Source organism: Trichoderma citrinoviride (assembly GCF_003025115.1).
Source record: "Trichoderma citrinoviride strain TUCIM 6016 unplaced genomic scaffold BBK36scaffold_16, whole genome shotgun sequence".
NCBI classification, from domain to species: domain Eukaryota; kingdom Fungi; phylum Ascomycota; class Sordariomycetes; order Hypocreales; family Hypocreaceae; genus Trichoderma; species Trichoderma citrinoviride.
Genome location: NW_020194724.1, coordinates 546,652 through 572,474, shown reverse-complemented (window position 1 = coordinate 572,474; position 25,823 = coordinate 546,652). Strand labels below are relative to the sequence as shown.

The 25,823-nt window shown below is 53.8% G+C and overlaps 1 protein-coding gene across 1 annotated transcript; it reads right to left on the bottom strand.

The window, feature by feature from the left end:
- Positions 1-59: 59 nt before the first annotated feature.
- Positions 60-25,365, bottom strand: BBK36DRAFT_1128992 (glutamine synthetase/guanido kinase; the record flags this gene model as incomplete). Its single annotated transcript, XM_024891694.1, has 4 exons — positions 60-597; positions 693-821; positions 23,887-24,865; positions 24,942-25,365. 4 exons carry the CDS (start codon positions 25,363-25,365, stop codon positions 60-62), a joined length of 2,070 nt encoding a protein of 689 aa, XP_024746011.1.
- Between the last annotated feature and the right edge of the window lie 458 nt (positions 25,366-25,823).

The following is a 25,823-nucleotide window of genomic DNA, read 5'->3' as shown; positions in this document are numbered from 1 at the left end:
TTTCACCCTGTTTAACCTTCTATCCTCTAATAGCATCCGTCTATCCGGTTCCATGGTCATTATAGCTTTAATCTCTGGGCCAGCAGGATACCCTCGGCAAACGTGCCTACTCGTGCATCAATCGCATATCCTTCCGCCTCCAATCTCTTGCATTCCTCCCATAGGTTCGCCAACGGCACGGTGAAGACTTCGATGAACTCGTTCTCTTCCAGCTCTGGCTTCAGGTCCTGGTTCTCCGGCAGATCCATATCGATCGTGACATGTACCATGCGCAGATTCGTGCTGCAAAATCCTGGGTCGTTGTACATGATGGGGGTTGTCTCCGACACAACACCGACGTAGCCCGTCTCCTCCTTGAGCTCGCGCACGGCAGCCTGCTCAGGGGTTTCGCCCTCGTCGATGAGTCCGGCGGGGACCTCGATCACGACCTTGTCAAGCGGCGGCCGGTACTGCTTCTGCAGGATGATCTCCTTGCCCGTGGGCTTGTCGAGGATGGCGACGATACCGACGCCATCAACGTCTGCGGTGGAGGGGCGAGTGCGTCGTTCGGCCGATTCCCAGGTTCGCTCGATGCCCTTGGGGTCTTTGTACGTGATGCTGAGAGATTGACGGATGAGTACGAAAAACGAGTGCGGCGAAGTAGTAGATCGGACACGCAACCGAAAGGGGTTGATAGGGGCCTGCTCGCATACCTATTCAGGGACACCCATCGCGAGTCCTCGTTGGCCTGCAGACAAATGGGAATCAGCAACGGGACGTTCTCCTCTTCCCCAAGGGGGCATACAAGCAGCGCATAATGGAGAGACCTACAAGTGGCGCTACTGAAAGCACTTTCGCATCGGTAAACGACATGGCGATACGCAATCGGCACGTGAAAGAGGCTGTTGGTGAAGAGGGCAAAAGGTGACACCAGTCAGCACAAGTACCGGTGGAGAGAGGTCAAGCCGATGGCGGGGTCGCTTACGGAGTGGCGCCCGAGTCAGTTACAGGCACTTTAGGCGTCCCAGGAACCGCTAGAGCCGCTGAGAAGAGTTGGAGGCTCCCGAGGACGATTGGGCCCACTGCGGCCCTGTGAACCGAACGAACCTTGAAACTCCAACCTCGAGATTTCAACTGTCGTTGTTCGCCAACAACCTCAGCGTTTGCTAATCTCGGCCTTCAAGAGCTTCGCCATGACGACACTCAGTGGTGCCATGACGGCATTCCATTCCTGCGCAAAATGCTACAGGTCGATCTTCTAAAACTCTGTCTATAGCGTCGGGCAACCTCGTCAGCGCGGGTACCTCAGCCATTGGCTCGAGCATCGATCGATTGACCAGTTCGGTGATAGGCCGTCAGCAACCTGGAATTGGGTTTGACTAGGCGAACGAACGGGAATCATTGGCGATGGAATCAAAAGCTTGTCAAATTGCCATCGGATGGGCTTTTACTATCATGGTTTCGAGCATGGTATTTGACCAATGCCTGGGTGCTCTCTCGTCTATCATCGCGTTGCTTGGGTCTCTGGCAGCATCGAATACAGTATCTATTCTCCAGGACAAGCACAGCACGATATAGGGGAAATGACCCCCACCCCGCTGAAGCCATCACCGTCGTGATGGAATCCGATACGATGGACACGATGACTGCTTGCGCGTCTCCGGATACTGTACCCCACCGTAAAAAGTTCCTGGGACTACCGGTTGGCGTCTCCGAACCTTATCTCAGAGGTTCTCCGGGGTGTGAATGTGAAATTGGACTTGAAATCGCGGCTGTTTGGTCCTTGTTTCGTACGCAGGCGACGTGGTGTTGCATCTGATGTCGTCACCTTCAAGATGGGGGATGGCCATGGAACTGCACTCCTTCAGGTTTAAATCATTGTATCCCATCGCTACCATCACCTTCATCCAGATCGGACGCAGCACGACACAACACAAGCTTTTGGGGCCATAGCCAGCCATGACACGGTACGACGGCACCGAGGCCGCAGACGCCGAGCCCTCCGGTAGGGGCACTGATATCGAGGCCAATCACCGTCACCATCGCCTCGATCGATATGACGACTATGAAGCCGACGAGACCACGGCGCTGCTACAAACCTCACCTCTGGCAGGTGATGTTGTCGTGCCGTCCAGGTCGTTCCGCCGCTTCGTGCTGGGAATGTGCATGCTGTTTCTCTTCATTATCGAGGCCAGCCAGTTCATCCTCACGCCGGCCATGGAGCAGATAATGGAGGACATCATCTGTCGGAACTATCACCCGGACCACGCTTTGGCTGTGCCGGGCGCTCATGACAATCGCTGCAAGGAGACGGAGGTTCAGAAGAGGCTGGCCATGGTGCGGTCCTGGTCCATGTCCCTGGAGATGATGTTTCGTAAGCCCCCTTGATAGGATTGCTTTCACAGGACAATGTCGTGCTGACCATATCACAAACAGCCATTTTTGTCCAGATCTCCTTCGGTGTCGTTGCCGACAAGTATGGTCGCCGTCTCGTCATCTTCCTCGCTCTCTTTGGGGCCTCCCTCCAGCAAGCTTGGACAATGATTGTTTGTAGGTTCCCTGGCGTGCGTCTATTTCTTCAACTACTCGTCGCTGATCACTTGCCCAGTGCTCTTACCCGATACGTTCTCTATCTGGAGCATTCTCTACGGCAATGTCTTCTATCTCATCGGTGGCGGTGGCCAGATGGTGGTTGCCATGCTCTGGACCATCGTTGCTGACGTCGTCCCTGTCGCTGAGAGAACCAGCGTCTTCTACCGCATCTACGCCATGAACCTTCTCATCTCCGTCGCCATCAATCCCCTCGCCGGATGGCTTCTCAGCATTGATCCTTGGCTTGCCGCATGGGTCGGCTGCGGCGTGCTGGCCGTGGGCATTCTGTCGTCGGCTCTCATTCCAGAGACGTTGAAGCTTCGCCAAGAAGCTGACAAGAAGCGCCTCGGCCACCACGACACCCTTTCTCCCCCCACTGACAGCGAGTTCGAGGAGGAGCCGAGAAAGATGCCTGGTGTGAAGGAACTGGCGCGCCGTGCGTGGCTCTCCACCAAGAATGATGTGTCCCACGTGTGGCGCTTCATCTTCACCTCCAAGACCGTTGTGCTGCTGCTGCTGGCGTATGGGCCGTTTTATCTCATCCGATTGGCCTTTGTTCTCGACATTTTGCAGTACATGACGCGCCGCTTCAACTGGGAGTGGTCAACGGTACGAGAAGCCCATCTTCACCTTTCGAAATAAGATCATTACTGACACTCAAACAACAGGCAACCTATGTCAACACAGTCAGTAGCCTAACGGCTGTCTTTACCTTGCTAGTGGTGTTGCCGATATCATCCACCATTTTAACCAAGAGATTTGGCTATGGCCCCATCAGCCGAGATCTTTTTCTGGCTCGCGCCTCCATTATCGTCTTCATCATGGGAAGCATCCTCACCGCCCTGGCCGACGTGCCGTGGCTGTTCATCTGCTCCATGGTTATCTCCAACCTCGGGTGGGGCGTCACTTCTCTCTGCCGAGCACTGCTCAATGCAGTCGTTGAACCTCATACCATTGCCACTCTAAACACCACCATGTCCACCATGGAGACACTCACGGGATTCCTTGGCTCGCCGGTCATGGGATGGCTTCTGAGCCGTGGCATGGAGCTTGGTGGAATGTGGATGGGCTTGCCGTATATTGCGACGACGGCGCTTGGGTTTGGGGTGATGGTGGCCATTTTTGCTGTTAGAATTCGCCCTGGCACTGCCCAGAGCTTTAGATCATGAACCTTTAGAAGACTAGACTTGTATAAAGAAGAAGAGAATCGGAAGGAAGCGCAGGACGTGAGAGGCAAACGGGGATAGATGGTATGAGAGAGGGACTGGCATAGCATCAAGGCGTTGGTTGGATCTTTGGGACTTTCTTTCGACTGTAATAATAATACCATTGAATTGATGATATGATCATTTAATGTTCCTTTCTTGGAATAATCATAGTTGACATTGGTTGGTACACATCTCTCAATCATTCAGGACGAATAAGGTTGAAGCGTAGGTACACGCAGTATTACGCAAGTCCTTATCGATAAGCCCCGCGAGCTGTCACCTCGACACCACACAGCTCCACCATCTCGAGTTGCAGCACTGCGAACAAACAAACAACGAACGAACATCACACGTAAACCCACGAATCCATCGACCCCTCGTCTCTCCAGCGCCTCCATTTGACCATCTGCATCTTCACTCTTAGCACTGTTTTTCGCACAAAGCCGAGCCAAGATGTCCGATGACGAGGACTTTATGCAGGAGTCGGACGAAGAACAGTCGGTGCTGCCTCTGAGATTTGAGCTGAGAGCTGCTGCTGCCTGAGAGTTCGCGCGCTGACGCCTTTCCTGCAGATACGACTTCGAGTACGAAGAGGATGACGAAGAGGAGGCGGGCGACGTGGACATCGAGAACAAGTACTACAATGCGAAGCAGCTGAAGCTGAGCGACCCCGAGGAGGCGATTGCCGAATTCCTGGGGATACCGCCGCTGGAGCTGGAGAAGGGGGAATGGGGTTTCAAGGGCTTGAAGCAGGCGATTAAGCTGGAGTTCAAACTGGGGAAGTACGACGATGTAAGCAATGAGGATCGATGCGATTGCCTTTCGCTCGTACCATTCAGTTCGCATGGTCCAGGTACTGACAATGGTAGGCCGCGGATCACTTCGCCGAGCTGCTCACATACGTCAAGTCAGCTGTGACGAGGAACTACTCGGAAAAGTCCATCAACAACATGCTCGACTACATCGAAAAGGGCGCCGACGAATCAGCGGCCGTCCACAGCATGGAGAAGTTCTACTCGCTGACCCTTCAGAGTTTCCAAAGCACGAATAACGAGCGGCTATGGCTCAAGACGAACATCAAGCTGGCCAAGCTCCTGCTGGACCGCAAGGAGTACGCAGCTGTCTCCAAGAAGCTCAGGGAGCTGCATCGGGCCTGTCAGCGCGAGGACGGTACGGATGACCCCGGCAAGGGAACGTACGCCCTCGAGATCTACGCACTGGAGATTCAGATGCTGGCTGAAACTAGGAACAACAAGCAGCTCAAGACTCTCTACAACCGGGCGCTCAAGGTTAAATCGGCGGTGCCGCATCCGCGTATCATGGGCATCATCCGCGAGTGCGGCGGCAAGATGCACATGAGCGAGGAGAACTGGAAGGAGGCCCAGAGTGACTTTTTCGAGTCGTTCCGCAACTACGACGAGGCTGGATCGCTGCAGCGTATTCAGGTCCTCAAGTATCTGCTGCTCACGACGATGCTGACCAAGTCCAACATCAACCCGTTCGATTCGCAGGAGACGAAGCCCTACAAGACGGATCCTCGCATCTCTGCCATGACCGAGCTCGTCGATGCCTACCAGCGGAACGACGTACACGCGTACGAACAGGCGCTGCGAAACAACAGCGACATGCTGGCAGATCCCTTCATCGCCGAGAACATTGACGAGGTGACGCGCAACATGCGGACAAAGGGCGTGCTCAAACTCATTGCGCCATACACGCGGATGAAGCTCTCGTGGATCGCCAGCCAGCTGCGGATATCAGAACCTGAGGTGCAGGACATTCTCAGCTTCCTCATCATCGACGGCAAGATTAAAGGATCGGTCGACCAGCAGGCCGGCATTCTGGAGATCACATCGGATGCCGACCTCGGTCGGATCCAGGCGTTGGAAGGGCTAACGTCGTCGATTAATGAACTCTTTGCGGCCATTTTCAGAGACGGTGAGGGCTACAGGAACGAGCACTCGTCGTATGAGGATGGAGTGCCGGACCTGGATGTCCAGGCCCTGACCGCGCTCGCCAAGGCTGGGTCACGGCAGGGACGCCAGCATTACAGGGGCGGCAAAGGGAAGTCTGTATTGACGACCTTTCTGTGATTACGCTGTGCGTTTCCTTTTCCTTTTGTTCGTTTTCCTTACTGAAGCATGGGTCCGGGGTAATTAGGGCGAAGGGTATCTTTGTTAAGGCTGCTGCAACTATCACGACGAAGCACTCAGACAGAAAAAAACAGAGAAATATGATATATTCACATACTCCACCAGCATGATTCTGTCTCCGTATCGGACATTTTCCTACCGGGTGATCATCACTTTCACGGAAGGTCTCCCAGGGCTTGGCGAGGGATACTAATACTATCACGGTGTGATAGTAGAGAGGCGGCGAGCTGGGGTGGGTGTGATGACGCTTATCAAGACTTGGTGAAAGGGGAGTCCACTTGCGTACATACGAGTACAGCTACACACAGACATGGCAGCCATTGTGCTGGACGAGGTGATACTACCTGGGTAGTATGCACTTATCCTGGTATACAGAGACATTCAAGGGACGCGGGTGGGCATCCGAGTGGCTCGAGGCATGTCTCAGCGCCTACGGATACAGGCCAGAGGCATTATGAATGGATAGATGATTTTACTTCGTAACGAAGGTGATGTATACGGGGTGACCCTTGGTATTACTGAGCCCGATTTCGGGATTTGACGGCTTGTAGTTGTAGGACCGAGAGATGAATCGGCCACTGTGCTGCTGTGTATGCTTTACGTAGTTGACATTATGGTTGAAGAAAGGGTGCGGCGGAGAGCATGTACAGTACTGTTTAGTGCCGGTATTGGCATGACCTGCTCAAGGAAGCTATAAGACTGCCCAGATCGTGCTCGAAGTCTCTCAGATGGGTGTGGACGAGCTATACGTGTATTTCAGGTCTCGGCTTATAAAACGCCGAAGAAGAACTCGAATTCAGATAACGCGCCGTAATACTCTGTTGAATTCTACTTGAGCATGCCACCGCACAAACAAATGCCGGCCTTTGCGTAATAAACAACACGGTGTAATGCCGCACAACAACAGCATCGACAAAAATATGAATACGTATGAAATATAATGAGCAAAGGGAGGAACATACAAGAAGGAAAGGCTGGAGTGTAACACCGCGCAGCTGGGAAGTCAGACAGGGATCTCTTGCTTCGAATTGGGGAAAGCAGCCCGCGGAAACACTCTTTTCCTCACGCGATTCCTGCAGTTGATTCAAGGTAAGGGGGTGGGCTGCTTGCTGCCCATGACTGCTGGTATGTAGTATGTGCCCAGGTGCACTCTATGGAGCATGAGCATGCAATAAGACGTCTACACGCATGGCTGGCCATCTGACGGATAACTGGAGATGTTGCGCCAGGGATGCGGAGAAGGAAGTCCGATGGCTGCTGTCTGATTCGAAGGGGGGATGAGATGATGGAGACGGTTGTTTCCAATGCATTGCTTTTGCTTTGCTTTTGCTTCTGGGGGCCCTAGGGGGAATGGAGCCCGAGGCACGAAGCACATACATGCTGTCTTGTACGAGGTAGGAGGCCAAAGTAGTCACCACTGCATATGTACCGACCAGGGTGTTCGGGCAGGGGTTTGAACTGGCTGCGGTATCTTGACAGACCCAGTCTATACCTGTATGGTGGTGCCTACTTACCCTGGAGACCTCGTACGTAGTACACGCGGAGCCGTTACGAGCATCTGCGTGTTCTGCATCATACATGGTGGTGTTGTCGTGTAATACTTGTAGGACGGGGGGTACGGCAGATTTCGAAGAAAAAATAGTGAAATGTAGGGTAGGACAAAGAAATCCGGACCTGGCACGAGGAGGGACATGCTGCTGTGCCACCACACTGATGGTTTGCATGTGTGATGCATAACATGGCATTGATGGATTCATTATTTCATCTTTGAACTGCCTAATTACTCTCATTTATGATTAGTTGCTGCTCCAAAGAAACGCGTTGTCGTTCAGTCGTGTGTTATGTAAGAGCTGTATCAAGGGAACAAGAAGCTCACCTCCTGATAAGTACATCCCGTCTGCCCAGCAAGAGCCGCCGATTGAGGGACTGGATCAATCCATTGCAATCTCGGCACTGTCACTCGATGTGCTAATAATATTTTGTACTCTGCCAGCAACTCAAGACTCTAACAAGTGTCTCTGCATCACTGCAAAGGCAGCGAATGGCATGCCCCCCAAGTCCGGGACTCCATCGCCCTACATAAACGGGAATCCAAGTCCGTGTGTCTCATCTTGTGCCACTCTCCAGGACGCCTTGCGCTGAAGAGATTACGCTTGATCACGAAGCACATGTGCTATCACATACCAAGAACAAAAAGGGGACATTGAATCGCAGCACAGGCATCAGCTGCATGTGAGGTAGGTATGCTGTGTGAAACCCCAGCCCAGCGGAGCCGAATGATTCGCCTGCGGGAGACGTCTCTTGATCGTTACATGGATGATGAAAGAGGGGGGTCATAGCGATGTGATTTACCACTATCCGTACTAGCCTGAGATGTTATTCTAGCCTGGCGGGATGCAATATATCTGACTTTACTCTCATGGGGGGCCACCTGACGGCCTGACCCTATTTTCGTCTTCTAGAATGGCCTGCTTCTGCTTATTCATTGCTTTGAGCGAGACTCAACTTGCACAACTGCCGAAGTAGATGAAAGTACATGTAATACAGTTCGAATACAGTATTGTTCAAGTACGTTGCCCTCAACTGCATGTCTCGACAGCGCGTGTTGCACACTGCAAGCAACAGCAATTGGGGGCTGAACGGAGGCGCGGAATGAGCTTCAACTTCCCGGATCGGACCATCCTCGATTAATGGCAGGGATTCCATGGTCTGTCTGCGAGTCCTTGTACGAGGCAAACATGCATCAGCACCACTACCTACCTCAGGAGCGGAAACATGCTTTGAGAGTGTCACGGCAGTGGCTCGTAATACGATACAATGCACCGGTAACACAAGCAGCCAATCGATGCAAAATGAAACCCTGAGAGTGGCATGGAACAGCGCATCTGCAATTGGTCCAGGAGTGCCTTGTACGCAGGACGTTGACAGCGGATGAGCTCTGCGCAAGCAAAAGCAAGGTCCATCCCAGAAGCTCATGAAAGCGTGAAGTCAGCGTTGGGGGTCCTCCGCAGAGTGTCATTACGGTCCGGCTCTACCTTGCTCCTCATGCTTGTTTGGACGTGCGTTATTTGACCGACGTGCATGAGGATGTACTCCGTACTCCGTAGATACGCACATGATACGCACCGCGGCGACGGTATCTGGAGGGAGGGGAGGGGATCGGACGGAAATACTCGCGCTCGCGGCACGTACGAAAAGGCAAGCCGACGGAACAATTGCAGCCCATCGAATGGCATCGAAACTGTCCTTGTCATTCAGCTCTTGTCTAGACAGTGGTTGTAGTAGCACTGCGTATGTATGGACAGGCATGTGCGTGCGAGCAGCAGCCGCTTGGCGCGGTGATTGGAACAGAACCGCCCGAGCTGCTATGTATCGTGAGAGCAGACACTGCTCATGGATCTTGGTGATTGCGAGGGATCAGAAACTGATACTATGGAGATGCTATCCATCACCTGACGCATCTACAGGCAGTGAGTGAGTGGACTGCTTTGTCTTGGTGGTTCTGCACGCACTTTGCAGTAGAGGGCCGCCAGATAACATCGGATGGATATACAGCGAAAGGAGCGCTGGCTGCGGTATTACGGTACTACCGGGCATACAGGTCTGGGCATGGTATACAGACATGGATACGTTTATCGTATATATTATACAAGTACTCACACGGGCAACACAAGCAGCGGGAAAAGTTCTACAGGCTCTCATGGCACTCGCACAGGACTGCGTTCGACGGTCACTCGGGGCACCTACGCGTACATAGATGCGCCTGGACAGGCCACAGGTGGTGGGGAACATGGTTTTCGTGTTTTCTTTCTACCGCGGATCCATTGTTTGCCTTGCAATCGCTACAGGGGTGTTTGGTAGCATTGCGGATGCGTATGTGCAGGAGCTGAAGAAGCGTCACAGGTATCAGATGCTGGTGTGAAGGTAGCACTCAGGGCGGCTCGAGTGTTGTGAGGGTGATTGTGTAATTTTGTGTGCTACCACTTTGTACTATTAGCTGTTGATAAACCACGATGATGATGATGATGGTAATTAATTTGTAGGCCCCAGCGTTGGTCTGGACGACGTGGGCATACCAATTTGTACGAATGAAGAGAGTAGAAGAGACCATACATGAGCACAAAAAGCTGGATCAAGAGAGGCATCGATTCAACCTGGCACAAGAGCATGGAATTAAATGCTCTGCTGGACTGACTTCCACCAATCTGTGCGTTCCAATGCTTGCAACTTTGGTACAGCCATATACCCTGATGATGTACCATGTTGCAATCATTAACGGAGTATCCGTAGCTACTACTAGTACTATAGGTAATCAAGGCACAGGATCCTGCCTCAGGCATGTAAAAAGGACACACCAACTCCGATATAGATCGTGGAATCCGGGCCAATTCATGGAAGTGGCCGAGAGTAGAGTTTCTTGTAGGGTCCCACCGGAAAGTATTGCATACAGAGGGAACCTGGGAAAGATGTCTCATAGGCAGCTTGAGAACGGCAAGTATTGGCGGGGCGTTACGATGGATGTTGGTGTGAATGTGCATGGTGTTGAAGCGGCGCATCACTTGATGCATGAGGATATCAGACTACGTGTACTTACACAGCTGGGTTTGAGGTAAGTAGTCCATGTAACAAACAATTGTCTCATATGACGGTGGATTGCAGAGACAAAGTCTTTGAAATACTTCTCTCCGCTAGAAATGCTATATTGGATTTAACCTGCAAGCAGTACATGCGGCACGTTCTTCCACTTACACGCATGTGCTGCTCGGAGTACCTAAGGTACTGACGTTGCCCGTCTACCGTACGAATGCCATCTTCCGGTGACACTAACATACATGCCGTAGCGTGCACATATACGTGCATGTTCCGGAGCTCGCTGTCCGTTCCCATCGGCCCAATGTCATCGATATGGTAAATGCAACGAGCCACCATGTGCTCACACGCAGCAGTAGTGCGCTTACAAGTGCATCGGATACCAGCAGACCAGCAACGGCTGACGATGGCTCAGCATGTCTCAGAAGGGCCGCAGAGACGGCCAATCGGCAGGCTACGCGATGATGACTCTGTCTGCGGTTCAATATGAGGGACAAAGTGTCCAGGTCAGAGCATCTGTAAGCATCCGACTGCTTGGCTATGCGGAGGAGAGGCTAGCATTAGATGCATATTGGAGTGCAGAATCTATTTATTGCAGACAAACTTTGCTTTCTTTCGATGACGCATGTGCTTTGAGTTACTTGTAGTAGTAATATTGGCGTTGTTAATCCGAGGTTGTATTGACAGACGCAGACAAGCAGATTTACTGTAACACAGACTGCCCGCAATACATACTAGGTTCGGATACTTCACATGAAGCCATCGATGACTGCCGACGCCACCCGCGCCTCTATTTTAGTGGCCGAGAAGGGACCCGTCGTAGTATCTGATACCGTGAGTGCTTCAACTTGTAATATCTTTCAGCCAGGGAATAGATAGATAGAAGCAAGAAAAAGCAAACAGAGATCGGCAGCGGGAGCTACTTGACCCCCATTGGCCCGAGCATTCGGGTTACGTGACGACACCCTTGATGTCTCCCCATCCAGCAATGCTCATGGTTACATATACGGAGTACTTCGACCGAGCTGGTGGTCAGAGGAAGGGAAATCCAACGGCAGCAGGGCTTAGCAGCGAGAGAATGCATGTCCTGGACATGCCATGCACATGCACCGTTGGCGGGCCCTAGTGACTCAGTTGATACTCATACTCAGGGCGCTGACCGGGGAGACGAGGCGCCGTAGAAGCGCTGAGCACATCAGTTTGCTGGGGCAAGCGGGCGTCAAGGCGCATTGGAGCGGGTACCAGCCAGGTATCGCCTCGGGGAGAGGGCACGTTCGGTGATGTGATGAATCTACGGAGCACCAACAACATGAGCCAGAGCTCAGCATTGAACCGGCGCAAGCGGCGGCACTAACAGACGCAGAGCGGTGGAACTGAATTATTCGGCGAACTTAAAAGGTGCTTGTTCATAGCCTATGTACTATGCAGTTGGTCGGCAATTGTTTGCCTCTGGAGATCCCGGTCAATGGTAACGGACGGTTGGGAGGCGGGAGGAGAGAGAGGAGAAGTAACATGAATTGTGGCGTGGAGTGGAGAGGACAGAGCATGAATCGGCTCCCGATGCCTTGTAGGGGGCTGCTGCAAGGCACCTTTGGCTGGAGCTCGACTCGAGTGAGCATTTGCATGCAACAGAGGTCAGAGGGCATGTACCGGCCCCTGGCACTCCGGCAGTCCAGCCTGGCCCATCTCATGCTTCTTCTATTGCAAAGGCTGACCGCATACAAGCTGACCTCTCCATAGAGCAATTCCAAGTACCGGACGACGGCGCCCTCTGCTAGCTGGGCCGGGGCCGCGCGGGTCGGTACGAGCACGGGAGAGCAAGGACATGCTGAGAGTCCGTGCAGCAGCGATTCAGGCACAAGGGCAGGCCTGTCGAAGAAATGCCTTTGTCGTTTCCACTTATCATGTAGTAGACTGAGGCTATTGTCAATAGCAGCTTGTGCATTGAGGAGATTCACCGTCGATATTGGGTCGAATGCCGACTACAGGCATCTACCAAGGATTCCCAAGTCTGCTTCGGCGCCTTCACCAACGTACATTAACGCCCGTACACAACATCCATGCATGCAGCACCTCCAAGGTCATCATCCTCTGCCGACCTACCAGACCAGTCGTGCATGTCATTCCGCACAGAACGTTGGCTCTAGGTCGAAAAGTTCTCCCCTACTATGCCTGGATGGTATCAAATACCGAGCGCTGTGCATCACCAACCTAAACCACGTTAGCATCACTAGAAAAACAAGTTGAAAACATGATGGATTCCCGTCCTTCCATCAATCACGGCCGGCCAGGCTTCGCAGATCCTGGTCGTGACCGGCATTGCCACGAGTGGCTCCTCCGGAGCATGGCTTTCCCTTTGATTTGTAAATCAACCAACCATGGTCTCTTTCAATTTTCATCGTCTTCCCGCCCCGGCTTCGATTATCTGCGGCTAACCGTGCCTTTGGTTGCATTCGCCCTTCGGCCCTGTTTCGCGCATATCCCAGACTTTGGGACAATGGCAAACGGGCCCCAAAAATGTCGACGATCCTGGGAAACGTAGAACAATTGATCATGCTTGAATGTACCCAGTAAGTTCATATCCTTTCTCTCTGGTTCTCTTTCTCCCAAAGTACAACTGTCCGTGATACATACCAGTCATCCACCTGCCAGCTCACAGCACTTACATGTCCACGCTCCTTGCTCGTGCAGTGCGCCGTCATGGTTCTACCTGCAGGACCAGACTAATGCAATACATGCCAGGTACGAGTACTATCCATTAGGCACAAGTCCAGGCAATGATCAGCTTGTCGTCTTGGAGCTTGGCGTGTTACCGCTTGGAAATCCAAGATACGGCATGCACCAGTGCCCGTCATGCAATATGCCTTCGTACCTACGCAGTAAACCACCTAAGGTAGGTATAAGGCAAATAATACGGCATTCTGTATCTGTCCGTGCTTGTTGACTGCATCTGCGTCTGCGTCATGCCGCTTCCCCCTCCTTTTCGTCCTTGCACTTTGACATCAGCAAGTTCCGTCGATTCTCAGTCTCAACTCTCTGGACGTTCAAGCTCCAGTCTCTTTCCCATTTTCACCACTCAATTGACACACCAGAGCCCTCCAAGTTCGTTTAAACGTCGGAGCTTAAGCAGCTGCGACGGTAAACAGACCTTGTCCCTGCAAGCAAAGATAGGCCTAGGCTCAACGTCGCAGCCTCGTCACACAGACTCTGCATCTTTGCCTGGGCCAAGCCCTGCATGGCTGCCGCGGCACTACGGAGTCGAACCCGAGCGGAAATGCAGGGCCCGCAGCCTGGCAGGGCAATTGGCTCAGGTTTCTTCGTTCTGTCTGTGACTTTGTTTGTCCAGTCGTTAATAATGCCCGTTCGACAGATGTGCGCAGAGCCTCGGCCCTGGCTCAACTGAAGCTCCGTTCCAATGCCATGCCCTTTTCTAGTGGAGGTTCTCACCGTCCTTTTGGCAGCGGTCCCCCTTGAAGCCCTCTTCACCTTGTCCACTCCGGACCAGATCGCCCTCGCCAGCACAACCCCGGAAGCCAAGAAAAAAAGGGCTCGTTCTACGCGCTGAGATGCTCCACGAGTCAAGACTGCTCTGCTGGTGATGGTCCCGCCCTGATTGCCTGTCTGTTCCTGCAGCCCTGACGCGCACCAATGAGCCCGGGCCGCGTCTCTCGACCAGCTGTGCTGTGCCTGTGTTTTGCAACGGTTGATAAGCTGCGTGTAATCCTAGAATTTGTTTGCCGTCACCCTCGATGCCGTCCGTAGGGCACCCGGCCGTACATGCATGACCTCGTGTACGCACTTGTGCCCCAACTCTGCATGCTGTCCTTGCCTTGTCTTGAGTCTCTCTGTTCCTCGCTCCAAGTCCTATATCGTACGTGACCCCCGACAAGTCTTTTGCGACCCTTTCCGCGGTCATGGACAGACAAGGGCCAGTACTTGTAGCAGCTGTGACTCTGTAAGGCACATGGATCATCATGCTTCTCGGCTTGTGGGAACATCTCCCAGCTGCTGTTCCAAGGCCAGGGGCATCGCGCTTCCACGTCGCAACCCGTCGGCTGCAAATCCTACAGTAAGTTCTGCTTGTAAGCCGGCAATCGCTGATCATCCGACTTTATGCATCTTCTGGAAGAGATAAATAATCTCAATAATATTCCGTTTTCCGCCAGCCTTGGGCCCCCAAGTGTCGAAGCGCGTGCAAATCGAATTCGCTGATTGACTTTGACGGCAAAGAGCCCATTCCAGACTCCAGATATCACTCTTTTGACATCTCGAGATTCATTGGCACGCCCCTCTTTTACAGTATCGACAGCACGTATCAGTTAATCGAAAACACCGCCAAACATCAGAGCAGAGACTCGAGACTGAAAGAAAAGCCACAAGAGAAGAATAAGGCAAGGCTGGACAAAGAAAAAGAGTCCTCTTCCGGTTAAGCCTTGAGCTCAGTCGAGGTTCTTTCCCCGCTCTGTGTTGAGCGAGCGTCACTCTTTCCTGCCTTTTCTTCTTCTTCCGCCCCTTCCTCTTCTCTCTCACATCTCTACCCTTTCCTCCTTCCTTCCACATACATCCTCGACTTATCGTCTATCTCTTTATCTTATCATTGCAATTTCTCTTGCTTCATTCCACCTTGATCACCACTTCGTCTCCTTCGTTCTCGTTCATCCGTCCACCACCGACGCCGTCAATCGCCAACAATCTCACTCGCTCCCTTGCAAAAACGACCCGGCCGACACTCACTCTCGCTAATCTGCCGGCCTGGAACCTGCTGAACCCGCCCCCAGGGCAGCCCCAGAGCAGCCTGTAGCCGTCCAGCCAGAGCCAGAGCGCTAGCAGGGCCCCCAAACACCGCCCTTCGCTGCGCGGCCCACCATCCGCCAGCGCACCACTCGACTCCCGGTACAAGCATTACAAGCACCCGATACCTCGCATCACATCATCAGCTTTGTGCAGCTTGCACAGGCCCCGAGACGCCCAGAACCCTTCAAGTTCTTCTCTCCAGCAGTGTGGTGCTGCGGCTTCTTTTCTCCAGACTGGGGCTCTTCACCTGGACACGTACATGCACCCAGTTGCCCTTGTACCGAGACCTGCCTTAGAGCATCTGCGAAGTACCTACATGCGTACAGTACATGCTTGGCCCCTTGCCCCGGCTTGCACTTGACCAAGTGTCGCTGCACCCTCATCACCACTAATAACCGCTGCTACCGCCGCTAACTGACTGGGGAGACGGCAAAGACATACTAATAATAACAGAGAGATCAGACACCGAAGAGCAGGCAGAAACAAAGAGAGAGTGAAAGAAAGAAGCTTGGTGGTGGTGTCGAACTTTTCTCCTCTGCAGCCTCTCCGTCCATTCCTTTTTCTCTCCTCTCCTTTCTGTCTTCCTCCGTCATTAGTCGTCTTGAGTCTTCTTAGACGTGCGCCTCAACTGCTCTCCCCCAATCGGTCCAGCGCTCATCACTCACTGAGTTCCGTCCTCTCTCGGCTGCTCCAGGGCTGCCGAAATTCCGCTACAGCTGTCGCTACCCACTGTGTCGGCGCCGCGACTAAACCAGCCGAGTGCAAGCTTCCGACAGATTCAAGTTCCTGATCTCGCCATTTCTTTCGCCCGCTCACACCCTCCCTCTCTCTTTTTCCTCTCTTGATCCTCGACAACTATCAGCGTGGTTCCGGCTGCCCATTCCGGAGGCAATGTTCCAGCCTCAACCAACACCTTACTCCGCTTCGTCCTTTGCTCCCTTCTCGTATGGCATAGGCGCCGGCCACAGCCTCGACTTTTTGTTCTCCACCGGCGGAGGGCCTTCAGCAGGAGCTGCTGGAGCTGGAACAGGAGCCGGAGCTGCTGGGCTTGGCTCTGGAGTTGGTCCCGGAGCTGGAGCTGGATTTGCTGGATTTGCTGGACTGGCTGGAGCCGGAGTTGGCTCAGCGGCGGCACCTGGAGCTGGCTCTTCAGCAGTAATTGATGAGCCTGTCCTCTATTCCTACAGCCCTGCGTCTTCCTCGCACTCGGTTCTGCAACACCGGCATCGCCTCGATCGAACCGCAAGCCCCATCATCAAGATGGAGGATCAGGATTCGGGTCTGCACGACATGGCCGCCCAGCAGGCTGCGGCTGAGCGATTCCAGCCGGGACTCGAGGTAAGCTCTCGTACTTCTAGAAGCTGGCCAGAAGTCATGAAACAGTGGAATCATGGCCATGCCCTCCCCGCTCTTGCCACAGAGTGGTTTTTTCTCCATGCTCTTGTTGTTGCAACGACAGGCGCTTCATTTCTTCTCTCCCCGCTTCCCCGATGCTAAACTGCGCAACGGAGTCAAGGTCTCTGCTGACATTTTTCGCTCTCCTTCGCTTCAATAGGGCCCGTTTGTCGGCGAAAAGATCCCGAGCGATGCCATTACCCAGGAATATGCCAAAGCCGACCCCGTTTATGTCGAGAAGACTATTGTTCGTTTCCCCTCTCTCCGATCCGTCTGCATGTGAATGGTTGAATGGGCGATGGAATCGAGCGAAGAAAAGGGACGGGGAATGTTGGGCTAGGAGAGCAACGAGATGGATTGGAAGAGGTTCACAAGATGCACATCATCGAATGCTGACCAGCTTCTTCCCCGCCGCAGGCTCTCCCCCAGACGTACTCCCACTATCGCCAAATCAAGGGCGATGGAAATTGCGGATGGCGCGGTAAGTCTTTCCTGAGACTCTTCACGGCAGATGCCCGAAAGCTAACGATGGATGCCCGGGTTTGCAGCCATCGCCTTTGCCTACTACGAAAAGCTCATCGACCTCGGTGATCAGGCCCAGATCGAGGGCGAGGTGGCCCGTCTCATGAGCCTCGGCCATATGATCTCCACCATCGGCCACTACGAATACCATGAAGACTTCGCCGAAGAGGCCCACAACTTGTTGCGCGACATTGCCCTCAACGTCGCAAACCCCGGCCTGGCCCGCGTCATTCTGCTGCAACGATTCAATGACAGCGGCATCGAGGCGAACATCATATACTACTTTCGCATCCTGGCGGCCACCTACCTCAAGGCGAACGCAGCCATCTACGACGATTTTGCCGCCGATTTTGGAGGCATTGCATCGTACTGCGCCCAGGCAATCGACATTGTCAACCGCGAGATTGAACATTTGGGCATCGTCGGCCTTGCCAACCTGCTGCTCAAGCCCATCGACTTCGTCCTGGAGATCGCATACCTCGACCGCAGCCCGGGGAGCCAAGTTAACCGCTACCGCTTCCCGGAAGAGGCCAACCAGCAGGACCCGGCCGCCCTCGGGCCCACGCTCTATCTGCTATACCGGCCCGACCACTACGATATCCTCTACCGAGCGCCGCCTGTCCAGGTTCCCGCGCCATCTGTCGTCCCCGTGTCCGTTGCCGCCCCGTCTGGCCCCGTTGATTTGCAGGTCAACCGCGTCAACTTCACCAACAATATTGCCATCCACAGCAATCCACCAAGCTTTGGAGGAGGCGGCATGGACGTCCTCTCCATGCTGCCGGGCTTCGGCATGAACGCGCTGGGCTCGATGGGCGACTTGGGCCCTTTGACGTCACCTCCCGCTGCGGCCAGTCCTGTTGGCGACCCCTTTGTGCCATCACAGCAGCCCGGCCCCTGGATGCCGCAGTATGCCGAGTCACTGCCGTCTCAGGTGCCACCGCAGCAGCAGCATCAACAGTCACCACCCGCTTCGCTTCCTCCCCCTCCCGTTGTGTCGGCTAGCCCAATCAACTCGAGCACCTCGATGACACCCAGCCCAACCATGCCGACTGTTACAAGAAGCAGCAGCAGCAGCAGCCATCTCCCCCCGCTGGCCCCGGTACCACAACCGACCTCCCCGGGATATCGCATACGCTTCAGCCCCGTGCAGCTCGACTACGAGGAGTCCAAACGCATCAACACCCGGGAGCCCCCGTACCAAACGACGACGAGCACCACTTTCAAGAACAGTGTCTGGAACCGAGCGCACTATGGCAATCCCGATTTCCACCCCGAAGAGTACGTTCCGGATGAGGAGCAGGACGTGCGTGGTGGCCGTCCCAAGAACAGAAGAAGCAACTCTTGAGGCGGCGACAGTGATTCTACCTTACTTTACCAAGATTCTTGGTGTCCACCTCCATTAATACATGACAATGATACACGACTATACTTTGATGACCTAGACCAATCCCGCAAGCTCAAGGGTTGGCAAATTCCACCAACGGATTTGAGCCAAGCGAGACAGGGAGAGAATGATGCAGCAACAGATCCGGACTGACGAAAAGGCCTTCATCGCATTCAGCCTCATAGGAGGAGGCCGTGTGTTTACATGGGAGGCTCGATGTGCCAATTTGCATTGTGCTTGGGCGAACATGGTGTCTTTTCATCCCGCATCGTTGGATTCTGCCTTTGCGGACGACATTTCCTTAACCAATGAGTGTCTAGAATAGTTTGGCACATTGTACCTGGGATAGGCAAGAGAAGAGAAGTGACGAGAGACGAAAGGGTGGAATTTAACCCAGCCAGAGGATGCCTTATGAGTGGCTGAAGGTCCCCTTTCTCATGAACCTAATTTGGTTCCTTCTTCTTACTTTGTTTATCTCATTTTTCCATTCTTTTCCACTTTTTCTTCATTTCCTTCTTTTCGGTTCGGATATCTTTTGGCGGTGCAAACTGCAGTGGGCGACATTGGCGGAGGCTTAAGATTCTTTTGCTCTATTACGATACGTCATAGCATCGGCGTTTAGGGGCTTAATGCAGGGAGGTAATAATTTACTGCAACACTTGTTGTTTCGAAAGGGCGGCCAGATCGCTTGTGCCTCTATTGTCTCCTTTGTTGGTGCTGTAACGTGAGAGTGAGCGAGCGTGAGATCAAGAGAATGTCAAAGAAGCAGTGGGTTGCATGCTGTCGGATTCGGGTCGTTTCGACTTGAGTAGAGCACTGACAGCTTGATTTTCACGCAGCAATCTCAGTTTTGACGGCGGACTTGGTGGAAGTTGATTCACTGAGTCTCGAAATATACCGAAGCAATGACTGCATGTACGTAAGTATGTGGTAGCATCTCATCTTTTATTCTCGCTCGTAAGCTTCTGTGTGGTTGGATTGGAGCGTGTGCCGTCTTATGTGCATAGCACTTGTCTTTTGGAGCTGCTTGATTGAGGGAAGTGGTAAGCGGGTTGTCTCTGTCGTGATGATGCCTCGCATGAAGATTGTGGAGATGCGGGACTGGAATCCTGACGGGCATCATGAAGACCCGAAGCGGGAGCGAACTGAGTCTGTTTCTCGAGGGCTGTTGCAGCAGAGATGACAGGCAGATACGGAGTAGAAACGACAGACGGCAGACGACAGATGGCGGACGGCAGATGGTTAATACCACCGCTGGCACAGAGAAGCGTGAGGAATGTGAAGGAAATGTTCAGCGTTACACTCAAGGTCGATAACGACACGGATGATTGCGTATGCATGTAGGAGTGGGTGCAATCCATGGCCCCTGATTGAGTGACTGCGGCTGCAATGCGTGCGTCTGACATGCGGTACAATGCAATTGATGTCGCGAAGTGTGTACGGATGGATCAATCGGAGAGAGAGGGAGCCGAGAAGAGAGGAGACGTGTTCATGGATCAAACGCTGCTTGGTGGGGTGATTGGTCTCTTGAGCTTTGCAACGATGCATGGGACTCTGTCGTTGGTTGATACTACATGCATGTCTCTGAGTCGTTTGCGGTTCAAGATGCGACGGTATCTGCAGTGTCTCTGTCTTGTATCGGGCCGCTCTGACAATTTGACAAACAGTACATATGGAAGCACGGACTAGAGTTGGCGGAAGGAATGCCGTATATTGATCAGATGTCGGGATGCATTGGCGTTGGTGTTATGTCCAAGTAGACGCACGTAAGTGGTGTTTCTGCCTGGTTTTGTCTTGGCCCGCATGACGAACAGGATTGGGATGAATTCTTTGCTGTTGGCAATTGACGGGCTGTCTAAATGCGACAGACAGCGTGACAGATTTTATGGAGCACGGCACGAAGGATTAGAGTCGGATCAGAGTGACGATGCAGCGAGATGGAGTCGATGTTTGTTCATTGACACCTCAGGCAAGGAACGGCCTGATAGGGTAGGATTCGGCGATTTTGCATGTGGGCAGTGGATGTTGCTGGTTGGTCATGGATTGCATCGAGAGGAGATGGCATGATGAGGAGGAGGAGGAACGAGAAGAGGAAACGCTGAAAGAAGAACTGGAATAGATGAAAGAAGGGGTTGAGGACAGGAAGGCAAGATGATGAGGTTCGTGAGGTTGAAGGTTCGATCAGTCGGTGCATCTTCAAGAGGTGGTTCTGGTCATGTGAGGGCGAGAACTGCGGGCAGGAACGGGCTGTCAATGTCGAGCTGGTTGCACCTGCCCCTGTCGGCCGGAATCTTGAGCTCAGGATTGAGCGTTCGTCGTTACCCAAGGAAGGTACGGGCTCGTTTTGACGGAGTATTTCTCAATCTCTCCATCGTCATAGGTACCTCTATTGCTCTCTTCACCATCTACCTTACCCTCTTCGAGCATTTCTCACTTGTGCTTCTTCCTTTCTCTGCAGTTTGTCCTTCTCTGATTTCTTGCCGTCTGTCCCTTACGCACGTCTAAGGTACTGAGTTGCCTGTATTGCTACAGTCACTATCGACATCATCGGCAGCATCATCTTCGCTGCAACATCATCACCACTCTCGTCTTCTTCCTCGTCATCATCGTCTTCCGTTTCCCCGACTTTCGCATCTCGCTTCAAAGCAGTCCCGCGATAACCTCCTTGGCATTTCCGGCCATTGGCCCATCTCGACTTGTTCGCTTTCCTCTTTCCTGTTAGTCTTGCCGATTCAATCCTACATCAATCTCGCGGCTGCTCACCACAGCATCCAGGATTGGACCCCATCCATCACATTCTATTCTTAGCCCTGTCCTGCCGCTACCGAGGCCCAGGTGGAGATTAGTGCCGGACGCTTCATTTTATCCTCCAAATTCAGTTGCGTGAAAGAGGGAAAAGAGAAGGGAAAACAGACAGGGTTGGCCACCGGATCTCATCTCACCAACAAGAACAATATATTGCTCCCAACGGGTCACACAACTACTAATCACATCCGTCACATTACCTGACGGGCTGGAGTCGCAATATCATCTGTGCCACGTGGCGGGCGTCCTTTATCTCGTCTTCCGTTCTTCGTCTCTATTTTCTAGCACTGCTCCAGAACGTCTAGCTTCAGGGGAAAATCTCCAGCGGCAAATGAACGAGTGTTACGCGGGTTGCGGCTCCAGGTTTTGTCTAAATTAGGGCGGGAAGTGACGCCTCCCGCGCTCCACACCGATACGACTCCAATTGACAGACTCATGCTGCGCTTTTAATTGAAAAGAAGCAACAGTCGGTATACCAGAGGCCTGGAAGACACGGCTTCGAGTCAAGCTAGAATTGTGTGCTGCGTCTCAGAGTAGGAGTTGGGCTTCGAGGTTTGTTGAGGGAGAGAAGGCCACCACTTTGGCGATATTACTCCATTATGGCGGTGGAAGGTATGTCGCCAGCAGGCGACGCTGCCCTTCGGGAGAGCGAGTCACATAGAGAGGAAGAAGAGCAAGGAACAAATGGCCGTGACTCTACTACCAGCAGCCAGGAAAGCGATGAGAGGACGCACTCGGGGGCAGAAATTGGAGACGCAGAGGCACACGAAGCAGAAGACGAGGTAGAAGATGATGCAGAGGATGAAGCAGAAGACGAAGACGATGCAGACGCCACGGCCAGCGACTCCAACTCCAACTACTCGTCCGCCTCGGAGGACGCCCTGCCGCCGATCCACGAGTACGGCCACATCTATCACGGCTCGGGCCGCATGGTGACACCCAACGACCCCTGCGAAAACTCGCGCCAGGGCTACCAGCACGAACTGTTCACGCTATGCCTGGGCGGCCTGACCTTTACCAAGCTGCCGCTGGACCAGCTGACGCCCGAGAGCCCGCGCTTCCACATTCTCGACGTGGGCTGCGGCGGTGGGCACTGGGCCATGGAGATGGCGCAGAGCAACCCGCTGGTCGACGTGCTGGGCATCGAGCTGAGCAGCGCCAACCTGCCCAAGGAGGTGCCGCCCAACCTGACCTTCGAGATTGCCGATGCCGCTGACGACTGGCCTCCGCGGCTGTACGACTTTATTCACCTGCGAAATCTCGTTGGCGGTGGCATCAGGGATTGGAAGCGCCTCATCGTCCAGGCCTTTGAGCACCTCAAGCCCGGCGGCCAACTCGAGTTTGCCGAGGTCACGCCGCTCTTCTTCGGCGTCGATCCGGACCCGCTGGCCGACTCCTCGGACACGGACCCGGACGCCGACGCCGGTGAGGGGGCCCTAGGCCAGAAGCCCCGTGCGGCAGTGGGCGCGGCAACGATCGAGTATGGCGCCGTCTTTGCCGAGATTGCGGCCGATCTGGGCATTGACTTTGATCCAACGCCCAAAGTGCGCCCTTGGCTGTTTGAGCTAGGCGCGGAAAACGTGCGCGAGAGGTCGGACTGGCTGCCGGTGCGGAATTGGGCGAGGGATCCGCTGACGAAGAAGAAGGGCGAGATTCTGCACAAGATGCTGGACACGGGTGAGCTTTGATTTGATCCCCTTTATGTTCAATCTGCCTATGATGAGTGCTGACAATTGTGTCTTCTGATCGTCAAGGCTGCAACCATTGGACGCTAAGGATGTTTGGGCTTGCTGGCTGGGAGGAAGCCAAGACGCGCGAGTTGCTGGCGAGGGTGATGCAGGAGTATGAAGACCCGTTGATGAGGAGCTGCATCAAAGCGTATGTACAATATCATCTCGACTTGCCCTGACAAATTGCCTGGATTGACCATATATCGACTAACGCTTGAACGACACAGAACATTTATATCCGCTCGGAGACCAGTTAGCAAGGGGACCGGGACAAAGACGGAAAACTCGCAGTGAACTCGAACGGGGGAAGGATTTTCTCGACAATGTTGATATACCCCATCTTTGCATTTCTTCAACAATTCTTGCCAAGAACCAACCGAAAAAAAGCAGAAACCACATAAACAGAAGCGCGCCAGCACAATGCCACCCATTCAACTACAGATACCCATTACCACAAAAACAGAAGGGAAAAGGAGAAAAAAGGAGGAAGGGGAGAAAAAAAAGTTTAGACAGAGCAGTCTCATCTCGCTGGTATCTATGGCTCTTTGGATATTCATCGTCATGAGCATCTACGCAATAACTGTCATATACCTTGTGCGCCTTTCCAGCTTGTTCCTACACAGCCTCGATATACCGCTTCATTTCCCTGGAATTACATACAATTAGTTTTCAAAATCAAAGACGTTTACAAACAAGAAAACTCGACGGGCTTTCTTTTTTTCAGTGATACATACCAGTCTGTCACGGCTTCGTCAAACAGCCGAATCTCATTCTCGCGGGTGCCCCCGAAATGGTCGACAAAATCATCGCCCAGCACCTCCCTCGCGATGCTGTCCTTGGCCATGAACCGCGCCGTGGCCTCCCTCAGGTTCCTGGCTAGCCGCGCCCCCTGGTCGGAGGCGCCGCCGACGTTCTCGCCCATGGCCAGCGGCGGGCACGGAATTTCGAGCTTCTTCTCAACTCCGCGCCAACCGCAGCCCAGGACGGCGGCGAGCACGTAGTGGGGGTTGGAGTCGGCGCCGGGCACCCGGATCTCGAAGCGCGTGGCCGAGGCCTTGGACGTGGGCGGCGCGATGATGCGGATGGACGCGGCGCGGTGCTCGAGGCCCCAGGAGACGGTCACGGGGGCCCAAAAGTTTTCGACCAGGCGCTTGTACGAGTTGATGGTGGGCGCGAGGAGGGGCATGATATCGGGGAGGCCCTCGAGGACGCCGGCGAGGAAATGGCGTCCCAGGTCTGACAGCCCGGCCACGTCCTTCCAGGGCGCATTCTCATCCACCGTGTCTCTGGCCAGCAGGTTCTTGCCGCTCTCGTCGACGATGGACACGTGCATATGGCCGCTGTTTCCGGGCAGCCCCTGTCTGGGCTTGGCCATGAAGCAGGGCGTGATGCGATGCTTTGCGCCGACGCTCTTGACGACGTACTTGAACAGGCTGGCGCGGTCGGCCATCTGGGCGACTTCGCCAAACTCGAGGGCGGCCTCGAAGACACCGGGCCCGGACTCGGTGTGCCAGCCCTCGATATCGCAGGAGAAGGCGGAGCAGGTGTCAAATATCTCGTAGAAATACTCCTTGTTGTGGACGGGCCTCGTGAGGGAGTAGCCAAACATGCCCTCGGTCAACGACGGCAGCTGGTGCGGCGGGTTGTTCTGGAGGAAGGCGGCGGGGGATGAGGACTTGTCGGGGGTCTGGAAGGTGTAGAATTCGTATTCGGCTAGAGGAGTCATGGTGATGGTCTTAACATATGGTTCCTAGGAGATTTCTTTGAGGGAATGAGAGTGTTGTCTCACCACCAGCCATTGCGCCGTAGCCTTTGGCGCGCAGACGGTCGAGCTGCGTTCTCAACAGCCCGCGCGGACAAGCGCAAACGGGCAGCTTCGTGTCCGGGTCGTGGAAGGTAATGAGGAAGAAGGGGACGTTGTCCTCCCAGGGGATCCTGCGGAAGCTGGAGAGGTCCGGGATGGCGAGCAGATCGCGGTATCCGTTGGCGGCGTTTGAGATTTTGAGCTCGCGCATGTACGTCTGGTCGTGCATGTCCCAGCCGAAGATGACGGAGCAGAAGCCGAAGCCGGCGGAGGCGATGGAGAGGAACTTCTTCTTGGAGACGAGCTTGCCGCGGAGGATGCCGTCGACGTCGAGGCCGGCGAGCTTGACCTTGGTGTCGTGCTCGAGGAAGGTCTCGAGGGAGGCTGGGGTGATGTCTTGTTTGGACATGACGGCGGTGGTGGTAAATCTGCTGTTCGTCCGAGTTGCTGGAGATGCTTATTCGGTTCGAGAGGGGACGATATGTAGGTGACACGGATGCTGTAAGGTTGAAGCTGGGGAGACGAAGCTGGAGATTCTAACGAGTCATGCCAAGGCTGTCGTTACCAAGGAAAACCAAGACCGATGATGAAATTGGAATTCGACAGACAGACACCCCGCAGTTCAACAAAGATGACGGGAGGCAGAAGAGGAGGGGCAGGCCAAGAAGAGACAAGAAAATAGCACTGAAAATCAAAAGATCTCCGGCGCAGCTGAGATCCTTCTCTTTCTAGAATGATATTCAGTTGGAGTCTGAGATGCACGTAATGGATGATCGTGCATGGAAATGCTCTTGATTTTATCTAATGGATGGCACGCTGGGCTGGCCCTGATTATGCGGGGGGCGGCTGATGCGCTGGAGGGCTGAC